Source organism: Artemia franciscana, chromosome 20 (genome assembly GCF_032884065.1).
Source record: "Artemia franciscana chromosome 20, ASM3288406v1, whole genome shotgun sequence".
In the NCBI taxonomy this organism is placed as follows: Eukaryota; Metazoa; Arthropoda; class Branchiopoda; order Anostraca; family Artemiidae; genus Artemia; species Artemia franciscana.
The window spans coordinates 13,935,067-13,951,041 of record NC_088882.1 but is presented as its reverse complement, the minus strand read 5'-3'; the positions used below and the strand labels follow the sequence as shown (position 1 = coordinate 13,951,041).

The following is a 15,975-nucleotide window of genomic DNA, read 5'->3' as shown; positions in this document are numbered from 1 at the left end:
AAAAATTCGTCGAAATTGCAAAAATATAAAAACAGTATGAAAAAACAATACGAAATTATTCAAATAGACTTTTCATAGATTCTTTATTTTCAGAATTATCTAATTTGAACAAAAATCAAATCTACAAGCGGATAATCATCAGCCCATGCTTGTGTCAAAACCTCCCACTCCCCCCACTCCCTCAGAAGAATCGCGACAATAAAAATGTAACTTTCGGTATTTTTTAACCCCCGGATCCTGAGGGAAAATCCTCTGCACCCAGCACAAAGAGTTTGGGCTCGGGTGCACTAGTTTACTACAGTTCTTACTTTAGTACCAACCTGGTGGGTGGCTTTTGTACTAAAATTGCCAAAGCTTTAAAACAGCTATTGGGTTATTATTGCAATTTATATATATATATATATATATATATATATATATATATATATATATATATATATATATATATATATATATATATATATATATATATATATATATATATTGATGGAATTCTGGCATAAGACAATAAAAGGGAAGCTTAGACAGATAAAAGATAATAATCATCACGAAACGAAGTCTGTCGCCGGCAAGCGTGCATTGCTAGGTAGCCCCAAGATTGATCGGTTATTTAACACAGGCAACTAACATTCAAGAAGAAAGTTAAAAAAAAGAATAAAGAAAATCTTAAATTGGTGGTCTTACTTTGTAACTTTGTTGCTGTGGTCTTAACTTTGTATCGTTTATTCAGAAGCGACTATGGCCGATTAGCAGGAAATGGATTATTTATGTACCTAGCTGTGTAGGAGTACTAGATGACCATCTTTTCAAAGAAAATAGGGTTAAGGATGTCGTTGACCTTACCAGTTTGATTGATATGCGATATTTGTTTCCAAAGATGGCGTTGATAGCTCAATAGGTGACAAAAAAAACTAAGTGTTAAAGTCAAACCGGTTGACGGTTTTAAGCCCACATTCGACGAAATAGCGCAAAAGAAGAAAATATGGAAAAATGCAGTTGTATATTATGACTTATCTAAAAAACAGTAAAATATGTAGAAAATTTCCTAAAAAAAAAAAAATAACTTTTAAACGCAGAAGATCCTATATTCCCTTCATATAAGACAATTACATGTCTTAATGAGACTAAAGAACACTAACGCACGTTTACTCACACGTCACGGCAGCTCTAATTCAAGGTTACTTACATGCAACCCATAGCACAGTAAGAATACGAGCAGTAGACAAGTTAATCAAGTTCATAGAAAAATCCATGGAGAAAGTTCGAAAAGACCTAAGATTTGGTATCTAGGATATTTGGTACCTGCTTAAGCGCTTGAGGTTGGAGAATATGGTTAACTAAATTTTACTGTGAACTTATTCAAAGAGACTTAAAAGTTCTCAAAATCCCAACCCAAAAAAATTATCCTTTTTAATACCAATCACTGTCTTAAGAGAACGTCCTTAAGATTGAGCCAAGTTAGGGGTTAGTCAACTGTCTTGGCGCTAGAGCAGTGTTTTCTAATTCGACTTGATTGACTTGGTACCACAGAGAATTATGGAATGGCTTAACCCCCCAGGAAATAAATTAAAAGAACCTCAAGGTAATTTCCGTTCTGTAATTAAAATCTCAATGCTATTCGTCATAGAAAAATCCTAAGCCAGAACTTCCTCAGGCTAAAAATTTTCTACAATTGACCTGGTATCTGTCATTCACGGCTTAAAGCGTCGTGAATGGGATTAGTGAAGCCATAGCAAAATGAATTATTAACGGGAAACAATCAATTTAGCCTATCCTTAGAGCTGCAGTAACACTATTTGTCTAATGGCTAATTTAAAGAAAATAATCAGCCTGAGGTTTCTTGGCAGGCAATCCTCTTGTTTCTTGAGGCGCAGCTTCGAATATAGTAAACTCCCGATGTAAATTTTCGTCCAGTTCTAGTATCGCTGCAACATTACCACATCTAAAAAGAAACACAAATCAAGGTACGGAAAATCTATAGGTGAAATGATCAATCATAAAAAAAAACAGCTTAAAACAGGACTTTGGAGTTATGAAGAATGATTACATTTGATACGATCAACTCAACTGCATTTTCGGATATTTTTTTTGTCATTACTCTGCTTTATTATGAAGTTTATTCAGTTCTAGTGTTTCGTTGTTTTTGTTGTTTTTTGTTTAGATTTTCGCTCTGCTTTTTTGTGAAGTTCCTTTCGTTTTAGTTTTTCGTTGTTTTTTCTTTATCTTCTTGATTTTCTTTTTAAGTCAGTATTGTACTTGAGCGTTCGTTCAGGACCCCGATGTAAATTTTCGTCCAGTTCTAGTATCGCTGCAACATTACCACATCTAAAAAGAAACACAAATCAAGGTACGGAAAATCTATAGGTGAAATGATCAATCATAAAAAAACAGCTTAAAACAGGACTTTGGAGTTATGAAGAATGATTACATTTGATACGATCAACTCAACTGCATTTTCGGATTTTTTTTTTTGTCATTACTCTGCTTTATTATGAAGTTTCTTCAGTTCTAGTGTTTCGTTGTTTTTGTTGTTTTTTGTTTAGATTTTCGCTCTGCTTTTTTGTGAAGTTCCTTTCGTTTTAGTTTTTCGTTGTTTTTTCTTTATCTTCTTGATTTTCTTTTTAAGTCAGTATTGTACTTGAACGTTCGTTCAGGACCCATTAAGACGGAATGTCAATTCCTAAAGGGCAAAGGCGAAAAAAAACTTACGGGAATTTTAAAACATATCATGAAAAGATGAAAACCCTCGAAACTAGTGTTGGCTCAAAATCAAAATCACACAACTGGAAGCGCCATTATCGAAAAGGCCATACAAGAAAAATTACAACCCCCCATCTTGAATAACAAGGAAAACCACTTTTTTTGCATGGGTAGCACTGATGTGTCCGCTTTTTTTCTTCTTGGTTTTAACAAAATAGATCACACGACTTTCTTTCTTCTTGTTTTTAACAAAGAGATCACGCCATAGAAAGGTACTAATTTCTGCCATTTTCTGCTGTAAACAATTGCTTAGAAAACTACTGGTAAACTAATTGTATAGCTTCGCAATTCGAGAGCCAAAAATGCCGATTGGTGGTATATTTTTCCCTCAACATGCAAGCAGTCCATAAAAATTAGTGTTTATTATACCTCTGAACCTACAACTATCGACACCAAACAACAACACCAAATCCCCTCACCCAACACTACTAAGCACACTCAGTCTCCATCTCAATTTCTTCAGAGCTTCACTCCTTACTCCCTCCCAAGAAATCCATATTTCCTTTTAAATCTACATCTACTACTGAAAACTAATCACAGCACCAAATTTCGTGACGCTGTTCCATGAAGTTCAAATTTCTTTTTTTATTATTTGAAAATAGGACCCTTTTCAAGAACGTCCTACTTTTCGTTTGGCCCAGAAGGATTGGCAGTAAGTACAATTTTCGATAAAACTTGCCTAACCATGTTCACAATGAAACCATTACAGCCCTAGAAAGTGGGATCGAACCTAATAATTAGCAAAGCTTACTGTTTGATGTACAATCATTCATAAAAGTAGCTATAACTACCCTACGATGATTTTTCTCAAAAGCATTTAGAATCTGTGATTCAGAGCAGTACTTGGCCACTGTAATCAACATAATCTCGGATTAGCTAGTATTCTCTTTGCGTAACAAGCCTCCTACAAATACGTAACAAATACTCCTAATCTGTTCAACTTCGTCTTCTTAACACTAGTTTTCAAATCCATTTTCACAACCTGGGGTTTCAAAACCTCAAAGTTAATTCCTTTCGCTAAGAGTTTTATCCAAGACTCCTCAGCCACAAGCGAAGGTCCCATCTTAGTATGGCATCAAAAAAAAAAAAAAAAAAAAAAAAAAAAAAAAAAAAAAAAAAAAAAAAAAAAAACTGAAAATAGGAATCAATATTAAAACTTACAAAAGAACAGAAATTATTCCATAGATGAGGAGGACTGTCTCCTCCTCAGTAACCCTCTCTTCATGCTAAAGTTTTAAGCACTTTTCAAAAGATCTCTATTCGAAGTAAACTGGCCTTGTGTTTCAAGAGTCTTGCTTGAAGAATTGGAACAAAATGTCTGACTTTAGCGCAAAGAGTCGGGAATTGAGGAGGAGGCATCCCCCCTTTCACACGGATAATTACTGTTCGGTGTAAGTTTTAATGTTGCTACTTACTTTCAGTTGAAAAAACCTGTTTTTTTAAAATCTAATTTCGTTTTTCAAATAATGCCCGGAAACTCACCTCTCCCTCCCATTCCATGAAAATTCTCCCACTCACAAAAACATCCTCCGTGGAAAGCTCTACCGCTCAAAATGCTCCCCCCGAGAAGTTACCCCCGAACAATTCAAACCTCGCTCCAAAACTTTCCAGAAAATTTCTTGCGGACGATTCGGCCTTAAAAATTCTCCTTATTATACTGTCATTTGAAAAATAATTGCTTTTATTTAGTGTTTGGCCATTTTTATGCGGAAATCACCCTATGTTGAAAAACTTTCCCGGACAAATTGCTTCTAGTATCGCCAATTATCACAATAAAGGTCAATTTAGCTGCCCATTTTCAATAAACATGCTACTGAATGAAAGGAAATTAAAACAAGATGAAACAAAACTTAAACAAGTATCTTTTATAAGAGGATATAACTAGATTTTTATCGCGAAACATTTTTTGTGAGAAATTTTTCGTCTGTTTAGAAATCTTCGTTCATTAGTGCTACTAAAATATTCGACTAATGCAAGAATGAGCCAACTAGGATCGCCATGTGCATTTAAAAAAAAGTGCTTTTTAATTTTTTCTATTTAAATTTTCCTACCCCACGAGGTATGAAATAAAATTTCATTTTGTTCTTACTAAGTTTTATGTTAGTTTTGTAAAAAAAAATACTACATGTGAACAATGGGCCAATTCCATAATTTGCAGCCCTTTCCCCTCGAGTTGTTTCATGACATCCCCAAAGAGAGTTTTTGGACTTTTCGACTATGCTGAACAAAATAGTTATCTAAAAATTTTGATCGGTCGACTTTGGGAAAAAAGGGGCGTGAGAGGGGGGCTAGTTACCTTCCAATCTTGTTGGTCACTAGAACTTTAGTTCACTTTAAATGAGCCCTCTCCCTATCTTTTAGGACTATTGGTTCGATACGATCACCCCTGAGAAGAACAAAAAAGAAGAAGAAAAAACAATTAAACACTCATCCGTGATCTCTCTTCTGGCAAAAAATACAAAATTCCATATTTTTGCAAATGAGAGTTTGAAATCTCAATCTCTACAATAGGATCGTCTAATACGATGAATCTGATGGTGCAATTTTCAATAAAGATCCATGACTTTCGGGGGATTTTCCCCCTTTTTCGAATATAAGGCAAACTTTCTCAGGTTCGTAACTTATGATGGGTAACATCAAAGTTAATGAATCTTATAAAATCTTATAATGAATCAACCTAAAAATTTAATTCTTTTGATGTACCTATTGTAATCGAAATTCCGATTTTTAGAGTGTCGGTTACTATTTGGTCAAGTTACTCCTTACTTACATTTCGTTTTGATACCACATAAGTATATTAAAGTGATTAGTGCTACGCATGAGAACAATATTGCTACGGTTAAGATTGGAAATGAGGTTCGTAGCTGGTTTTCTATTGAATCAGGAGTTAAGCAGAGTTGTGTTCCATTTTCATTTACATGGATCATTTTGATGTCTTAAGGAACACAGCAAAGACTCTGGGAGAGCAAGAAATCAAACGGAAAGGTAAAACTCTCCTAGACTTAGATTACACTGATGATTAAAAGTCCTAGTCCTAGATTAAAAAGTCCTAGATAAACCGTTGGCAAAATGAATGAATTTTTTTGAGGTTTTGAGAGTTCAGTGTGCAAGAATAGACTTAAAAATTAATTTTAAGAAGACTAGCTCGCATATATATATATATATATATATATATATATATATATATATATATATATATATATATATATATATATATATATATATATATATATATATATATATAAGCAAAATCTTATTAAATTTAGCAAAATCCTAGAGAAATTTTTAAATAGCCGGTTAAATGATTGGCTTGAGGGTATTGGAGTAATGAAAGAAGAACAGGGAGGCTTTAGAAAAGGTTATAGTACTACGGATAGTGTTTATTTTAAGTGGATTGATTGAAAAGTGTGGATCAGGAAAAAATGAGTTATATGTTGTATTTTTGGACTTAAAAAAAAGCGTTTGATAATGTCAATAGAGTTCTGCTTAAAAAAGCCTACATGATGTGGGGCTACCTTCTTATTTCATTTGTTTGGTTGCAAATATGTATTTTGAAACTAGTGCAATAGTAAGAGTATGTGGGTCGGGTATTTCGAGGCCTTTTAAAGTTAAGAAAGGAGTAAAGCAGGGAAGCGCCTTGTCACCTCGACTTTTTGGTCTTTTTATTAATGATATTGTTGAATTTTGATTATAGCTTGAGTAGATGTGTTCAAATCGGGACTATGTCTAAAATTTGTCCCTATTGCAAGGCCTTGAAAATTCAATGGTGAAACAATGGGAATGTGTTGCGCCTCAGGAAAAATTAAACTTCCTCTATTGGCTGCACCGCCAGAGCCATTGAAGACTTTCCTTACTGGAACTACGTCAGAATCTAAGCGTTTTTTGTCAAAAATCAGAAAATATAACTCATGTTTCCAAATGACGTCGTTTGGAGCCCAAATCGAAAATCCAGATCAATTTATGTCTACTTTCAAAGTAAAAGGGCAAATTTATCATAGAGCAGGGTCCCTTCTACCATTCTCAGGCGAGAATCATAAAGTTTTACAATTGTACTTCATCAGTGATAGAAATTCTGAATTGAATGCACGTTGCGCAATTTCTCCCAAAGTTGAAAGGACAATCGTTTCCCAATTGCAACATCTTTTCCACGAAAATAATAATTTAGTGCTTCTGTTCAAAACAGCCATCGATTTGATGCCTACTGATACGCATAAAATTGTTATTTCCGCTGACAAAACGCCTCCTGGCCAACATGTGCGTAGATACAATGCTCCAACTATCGACGAAGTGGCAATCGTTGTGGTCGTTGTCAGTTTTTACCTCGAGATATTATTCTTCATAAGCGAAACGCTCAGTTGTTAAGAATTGCTGAAACTCATCGATGCTACGATGCCCTACAATATCCTATCATTTTTTGGGATGGAGCCGACGGCTATCACTTTAATATTAAATTGATGAATCCAGCCACTAACAAAGAAATGAATAAGAAATGCAGTGCAATGCATTATTATTCCTATAGACTAATGATTCGGCAGGATGAAGAAAATTATATTTTAAAATGCCGTGAATTGTTTCACCAATACGTCGTTGATATGTATGCTAAAATTGAATCAGAACGTTTGCTATATATCCGCCTGAATCAGACCAAGCTCCGCTCTGAACAATACATTCATTTGCGAGATGCAGTTGTAAATGACGGTAATACCACAAACGTGGGAAGATTAACAATTTTACCTTCGTCATATGCTAGCAGTCCCCGTCATATGCATGAATATGCTCAAGATGCTATTGCGTATGTTCGTCTCTATGGTCGTCCAGATTTATTTATTACATTTACATGTAATCAATCTTGGGATAAGGGGTTACATGATATTATTGTAAAAAATATGATACATGGACCTTGCGGTGCACTGAACAAAAATTCACCATGCATGGCCAAAGGAAGGTGCACAAAGCAATATCCTCGACTTTTAGTATCCAACACAATTACTGGCAATGATGGTTGCCCAAAATATAGAAGAAGATCTACTGAAGATGGCGGTAAAACAGCAATAATAAAGAAGCGTAACGGTACCACCATCGAAGTAGATAACTAGTGGGTTGTTCCATATTCCCCGTTATTATCAAAAACATTTAATGCACACATAAACGTTGAATACTGTAACTCCGTAAAGGCAATCAAATACATATGTAAATACGTCAACAAAGGCAGTGACATGGCAGTTTTTGGCTTGCAGCCCGAAATCAAAGATATCGACGAAATCGTACAATATCAGGCTGGAAGATACATAAGCAGTAATGAAGCTGTTTGGCGAATTCTTTCATTTCAGATACATGAACGTAGTCCAGCTGTTGTTCACTTAGCGGTACATTTACAGAATGGTCAACGTGTTTATTTATCGGAAACCAACGTGCAACAAAGAGCCCTGAATCCACCGGATACAAAGTTAACCGCTTTCTTTTCGCTTTGCAAAAATGATTCTTTTGCAAAAAAACTGCTGTATACTGAAGTGCCTTCGTATTACACGTGGAATACTAAAAATAAAGTATTTGAACGTCGAAAACAGGGTAAGTCAGTCGACGGCCAACCTACCATCTTCAAAGATACCACGATAGGAAGACTACACCGTTCACCCCAATCAACATGAATGCTTCTTTCTACGCCTGCTTTTGGTGAATGTACCCGGTCCGACATCCTTTGAGTATTTGAGAACTGTAAACGGTACTATACATGACACTTACCGTAGTGCATGCCAAGCTCTGAATTTATTGGAGAATGACCAACACTGGGATAACTGCATCAATGACGCGTGCGAAACGTCAACTCTAAGTCAAATTCGCACATTGTTTTGAATCATTCTAACAACTTGCTCTCCATCAGCTCCTACAGAGTTATGGGAAAAATATAAGTCAAAAATGTCCGAAGATATACTCCATCGAAAACAGTTAGAGACGTCAGATATGACTTTTGATTTTACATCAGAAATTTATAACTACACTTTAGTTATTATAGAAGATTTGTGCGTACGTATGGCAAACAAACCTCTTCAGGATTTGGGAATGCCTTCACCTAACCGTATCGCTGCTGTTTCGACATGTGTAGAATTGGATCGTGAACAAAGTTACAGTACGAGTGATCTATTGTCGTATGTACAAAATAACATTTCCAAGTTAACGTCGGAACAAAAAGACATTTATGATACGATAATGCATTGTGTCGATAACAACGTTGGAGAAATTTTCTTTTTGGATGCACCAGGAGGTACTGGCAAAACGTTCGTGATAAAACTGATTCTGGCATCAATTCGATCAAAAAATGATATAGCGTTGGCAATTGCGTCATCCAGAATAGCCGCAACATTGCTGCCTGGTGGAAGAACTGTTCATTCCGCTTTGAAATTGCCTCTGAATTTGCATTCTACAGAAACTCCCACGTGCAATATTTCCAAATCATCTGGGATGGGTAAAGTATTGCAGCACTGCAAACTTATTATTTGGGATGAGTGCACAATGGCACACAAAAAATCGCTCGAGGCTCTGGATCAATGCTTGAAAGATTTGCGAGGGAAGTCGAAACCCCTTTGGCAGCACATTAATATTGCTTGCGGGAGATTTCAGGCAAACATTACCTATAATATCGAGATCAACCCCTGCAGACGAAATGAATGCTTGCCAGAAAAATTCTAATTTATGGGCACACGTAAAAACATTAAAATTAACTACAAATATGCGTGTCCGATTGCAAAACGATGACTCTGGTCAAACATTTTCAGATCAATTGCTGGCAATTGGAAACGGAAAGCTCCCAGTAGACTCAATTTCAGGAGGTATACAACTACCTGCTGATTTCTGTAATTTAGTGACGTCCAAAAATGAATTGATTGAAAAAGTATTTCCGAATATTCTAAACAATTATAAAAATAATAAATGGCTAAGTGAAAGAGCGATTCTTGCACCCAAAAACATAGACGTCCACGAAATCAACAATATTGTTTTGACCAAGATTCGAGACCAGGCAGTCCTTTACAAGTCAGTCGACACAGTTCTGGAACCAAATGAAGCGGTTAATTATCCATCTGAATTTTTAAATTCCGTGGTTCTTTCAGGGCTTCCACCACACGTGCTAAAACTAAAAATAGGCGTACCAATAATACTTTTAAGAAATATCAACCCACCAAAGCTTTGCAATGGCACGCGACTTGCCGTAAAAAAAAACAATGGAAAACCTAATAGAGGCCACAATCTTGACAGGGCCTTTTGAGGGTGAGGCTGTTCTTATTCCTCGCATTCACATAATTCCAGCGGATCTGCCTTTTCAATTTAAAAGATTGCAATTCCCAATTCGATTAGCATTTGCAATCACCATCAACAAAGCTCAAGGTCAATCATTAGAAAAATGTGGTATAGATCTTAATACTGATTGTTTTTCCCATGGACAATTGTACGTTGCATGTTCGAGGGTCGGTAAACCTGACAATCTATTTATATGCAGCGACAATTTGACAGCGAAGAATGTTGTATATTCGCAAGTTTTACGCAGTTAATTTGTATTGTATCTATCTATCTATCTATCTATATAAAAACGAGTTGTGTATATGCATGTTTGTTTGTTTGTAAAAACAGCGTTTGCATATGACGTCATTATTAGTACATAAGGCTTTGTATATGCACAGACAATGGAAAAGCTAAGAATGTTGTATATTTGCAAGTTTTACGTAGTTTGAAACACATATATAAATCTATCTATATTCACAGGTGGGACACAGGGACACAACTACAATGGCGCGTAACTAATATGGCGCGTAACGACTTACGCGCGCGGGCACAGCTAGTATATGTATATATATTATTATTATAATATAGTATATATATGATATATATATATTTATATAATGTATATAATAATAATTATATAATTAATAATTATTAATTATTAATATATAATAATTATACATATTATATATTATTGGTAATTCTACCTTGTTTTGTCTCACGACCAGGGAATAAAGTTGAAACTTCCAGAAAAGTTTTTCTTCATTTTTCTTTCAAGGGGGGGGGGGTTAAGAAAACTTGGAATTTGTAGTTGGGGGAAGAAGGTGCAATATTTTGCTTTGGTCCTGAGAAAAAGTATTCAACAGACAAAAGTGCAAAAAAAAAATCAAAGTTACAGTTAGGAGAGCAATATCCCATGTTCTGCAAGTATGGGGGACATCCCTCGATTTTGGCAAGACAATCTATATTCATACCTCAACCAGTAAGAAATATAGGTACAACCGTTTTTTTTGTTTTGTTTTTCGACAAAAAAAATGAAATGTACAAAAATGTTATAAGCTTCATTCATCATAAGTGCATAAAGAATGAATGTCCAATAAAAGATTACTTTCACATCTAGATATCGAAATAGATAAAATGCTAATTCCGTTTCAGAAGAACCTCGCAGATATTATAATCGTGATAATTCACCTTATCAAATTTATTTGGGTAATGCTATCTTTCTACATTTTATAAGAAAACGTGATCCATATGAGTTTTCCCTTTCTTTTCGACGTATAGTATCTTTTAAAAAGCGTCTTGTACCTTTTAGAACTTTTTAATAAGAAATTAACAGAAAAAGTGAAAAACGCACAATTCAAAAAAGCTAAATATACACATTTAAAATCACGTGGGGCCAAATTATTTATATATATATATTTATATATATATATATATATATATATATATATATACATATATATATATATATATATATATATATATATATAAATATAATATATATATATATATATATATATATATATAAATATATATATATATATATATATAAATATATATATATATATATATATATATATATATATAAAAAATATATATATATAAATATATATATATATATATATATATATATATATATATATATATATATATATATATATATATATATATATATATATATATATATATATATATATATATATATATATATATATGCATGTGTGTGTTACCGTGAATGTCCGAAATACTTTTTTTTCCTTGGACTTAGTCAGCGTTGCCAGTCAACTTTTCCAGTTTAAAGCAAGGTTTGACGATGACAGGTTAGGTTAGATTAAGTTTAGTTTTCAACCCATTTCTGATATTTATAACCAAATTTAACCTAATCTAACCTAACTTTGACTTTTACCATCACAACTTGCATAAGACTGAAAAAGCTGACTTGCAGAGCTAATGGGATCCAAGCAGAGAAAAAGGAGTCCATTCTTCTCGAATGAAATACAAAAGGCTGCCCGATTATTTGTCTAATAATTTCTGCTTCTTACCTGTAGCAGTAATTAGGAGCGGACCAAACAGTCAAAACTGTTTCATTAAAATGCCACTTGTATCCTTCCATAACTAATTGATGTGCTCTACAAATCATTGATATGTCATTGGTTAAATTGAAATGGGACACAACATCAGAGCCAAACAGAAATCCGGCACCACGAGGCGATACACCCCAGCCCTGTTGCGAATCTGCAAGACAACAGAAATAAGAAGAAGGGATAAATTCCCTCTCTTTTCTAAAAAATTAATTGAAAAATAAAGACGACATAAATATTTTATGCTCACCCAACAAACAATCTTTTAACAATATTATTTTATGCAAACACCCAAGGTTATAGAATTTATGTTCAATTCGCAAACATACATTAAAGGCAGCCATTTTCCCAGAAAGACGAGAGGGAAGGTGGAATTTGTTTGCAAAAATTTTCTGTCGCAAGAGTATTTGTACTAGAACTGTCATGATTATCCGAAAGAAGCAATTTTTGTGCTGTTTGCATATTTGGTAATAAAACAGGCTTAGTCAACCCAAACAGAAACGACCATTAAGAGTTTTCATTATGTTATTTTGAAGAAAATAAATTCGTTCCTTAGCTCAGACCTCTCATTTGCTTAGGCCAAACAGATATGTTGAATCTACGGTCAATAGAATCAGAAAAAAACAATATCTCATCAGTAGGCATTTCTTTTCTTTAATTTTTTTTTATTCTTTTCTCTAAAAGTTATGAAAAACATAATTTGAAGGGAGTATAGAAAAAATTTTACGAGAAATTTCGAAATTAAGTGCAAACTTTCAAGGTAAAAAGACAAGTAGTGAGAGATTCATGTACATTCTAGACTCAGTTTTTTTTTTCTTTTAAAGAATTGATCATACAAACTTTCACAGGCACTACTGCTAGAATACTGGAGCGGAAATGCTTTAGACAACAATTTAGAAGGGCAATTTGAATATCATCTTATCAGATTTTAAATTGAAAGCCTGGTCTTTGAATTAATTTCTGGACATTTTTCATTTCCAGGCAATTTCCATTCTATAAGAATTTAAAATCGATAAAATGCTAATTTTGTATTATAAAAATATCGCAGACATAATCAAGACAATCGATCTTTATCAAAGTCCCACTTTTCATAATTACGGGTTCGAATGTCTTCCTAATATGATACGAGCAAAAATGCCTTGAACAAGCATTTAAGTTTTCTGTATTCGACAACCGATATTATGACCACTTATTCTGCTCTTTTTTATCGTCATCTACAACTAGCAATTCTACTTTTAATACCTAATTTAATAATTGTCTATATTTCTGATTACATAAAAAAAATAATAACTATAGGTTTAAGTCATCTTATTTCAATGCTGCTCAAAAGCCTAAAGCGGCTTGATACCTTTTATCTCCAATAGTTTTTCTATTGGTTTTTCTTTTTCTTCCATAGTTTTTTTTAGCAATATTACGAGCAATATGGTTTTTGCAAAATTTTGCTACTTTTTATTCCTGTAGCTGGCAACCATGGTCTCCTCTGTTGCAAGATACTGATAGAATTCACAATAAGGGTTTTGTCTGAATACAAATTGACAGATCAAAAGTTGAATACATTGAATAGCTCATTGTATCAGAATAGCTCAATGTAATTTATTTAATTATTTTCAAAAATATTTAAACCTTGCAATTAGGTGAGAAATCATTCTTAAACTCTACTAAGCAAAGTAGAAACAACACAAAAAATTAGTAAAAGTATGGATACAGATCAGTGAGTCAAAACACCACAAGAGATTTGTCAGTTTTTAACCTAAATTACAGATTTGTACCTTAAAGTTTACACTAAAATCAATAAAAAATCTAAGACATATGTTAATTTATACGCAGATTCTAGTATTCTTTACTACAAGAAGAAAAAGTTAAAAGCAACAGAAAGTAATAAGTAGAAATGTATGCATTAAAATGACCAAAAAGTTGAAGAGCTATTTTTCGACAAATTGTGTTGAAGGCTATTGCGCATGAAGGTTTTCATACAGCAAGTCAGTCCAAAAATCCATGCCCTAATTTCAAGAACACGTACCTTCTGGGTCAGACCATAATAGATCACACATAGGTCCATCATGAGGCACTTCCTGTTTCCTGTCAATAGTCCTAATTTGGTCAAGCGTCTGAATAGAGGGAGATAGGCCACCATGAACGCAGAAAATCTAAAAGAATGAAGGCCTTACTGTAAGCCATATAACGTTTCTCATATTATGGGATTTGAGTTATCAAAATTTACACAGCGGTAAGAGAGATAGGGAGGGTAAGGAGCCATCGTAGGAAAAAACTTACTCAAATAAGTCTTTTATAAAATCTGAATTAAAGCTGCAAAGTTTACAACCTCAGCTACCAATCATTTGGACATTCCCCATTTTTTTCAGATTTTGTACAGTTTCCCTAAAATACATCCACCATAACCTTTATTTTTTCCCTAAACGGTGGATGCTTTTATTTCACTCAATATCAAATTTCTTTTTATTTGTTATTCATTGTAATTGTAAGTTTATTTTACTCCAATTTCATGTTTATGAGCATTTAGATGTACAATAATTCCTATATACAGGGCCGGGAATGAGTCCCTTCAAGACTGGTCAGAAAAGCTCCCCCTTCCCCCTCCCCGATACAAAATAAAGGCGTAAAGCACATTTTTGAGGTGGTGGGACAAAAAATTAACCGCCATTAATATGGTTTCAGCAATGGTTCTGTACGATAAAAAATAAAAGTGTTCATTTACTGAAGTTATTGATCACAAAAACGAGAAAACATTTAGTTACAAGCCTCCTATTTTGAATTAAGCTCTAAAAACAACTAGACAGAAGCACTTTGCACTATAGACTCCGATCTGCTTTTCAAACCTAGCCAATTCTTCTCTTCTTGCGAATATCAGTATAGTAGCTTTTCACTAATCCCAAATATGAGACAGAAAACTAAAGTAGCTCTATTAACCAGCTTGCGAGCAACGTCCGTTAGCCCATGAGTATTAGGCTACTCCCTTTAAACGTGGCTTAACAGTTTGAGCAAATATGAGACAGAAAACTGAAGTGGCTTCATTAGCCAGCTTGCGAGCAACGTTCGTTAGCCCATGAGTATTAGGCTACTCCCTTTAAACGTGGCTTGACAGTTTGAGCAAACATGAGACAGAAAACCAAACTAGCTTCATTAGCCAGCTTGCGAGCAATGTCCGTTAGCCCATGAGTATTAGGCTACTCCAAATAAACGTGCCTTGACAGTTTGAGTAAATGAGACAGAAAACTAAAGTAGCTTCATTAGCCAGCTTGTGAGCAACGTCCGTTAGCCCATGAGTATTAGGCTACTCCCTTTAAACGTGGCTTGACAGTTTGAACATAATTTATACACGTCAATAATTTAAAACAAATCAAGAATAGCTAATATTAGCTGTATGATCAAACAAATTCCACAATTTTTAACCTGAAAATAGTTAAGTGCTAACAGTTAAACCACTGACCTGCTTTGCACGACCACTCAGAGAAAAGACTTCATTGTCTGGACGCGAAAAGTTGCAATTTACAACGGAAAAAAGATAAATAAACCTTCAAAATAGTAAATGACACATAAGTTATTGGATTCTAATTGATAAATGAATTCTAGTTATTGATGGAAATCAAAAAAACTTATTCTAAATTTAGACCTAACCAGATATTAACACTACCATTTTACATGACCTATTCTGAATTATATTTTGACTCTTTCGTATTCCTTAGGCGAAACACGCTGGCTTTACCAGAATTTTCATTTAAAATGTAAAATGTAAAACCTAGTTTAAAATAAAATGTTTAAAATGTTTAAAAATTCAAAATGTTTAAAATAAAAAAAAAGTAAAATGTAAACCTAGATTCCCACACATCTGTCTAAGATACAT

The 15,975-nt window shown here is 33.9% G+C and overlaps 1 protein-coding gene across 3 annotated transcripts in view; it reads right to left on the bottom strand.

Moving 5' to 3' along the window:
* Positions 1–981: 981 nt before the first annotated feature.
* The window catches only part of LOC136039778 (serine/threonine-protein phosphatase 4 catalytic subunit), a 36,242-nt gene continuing 21,248 nt past the window's right edge, over positions 982–15,975 (bottom strand). For 2 of the 3 annotated variants that reach the window (XM_065723647.1, XM_065723648.1), the window contains exons 5-7: positions 14,134–14,260; positions 12,075–12,267; positions 982–1,942 (exon numbers count right to left, since the gene is read on the bottom strand). In XM_065723647.1, coding sequence (XP_065579719.1) covers positions 1,813–1,942; positions 12,075–12,267; positions 14,134–14,260 — 450 coding nt within the window. In that variant the 3' untranslated portion in view covers positions 982–1,812. Of the gene's footprint in view, positions 1,943–2,182; positions 2,326–12,074; positions 12,268–14,133; positions 14,261–15,975 lie in introns of those variants that run through there. The other variant, XM_065723649.1, reaches the window with a different exon arrangement.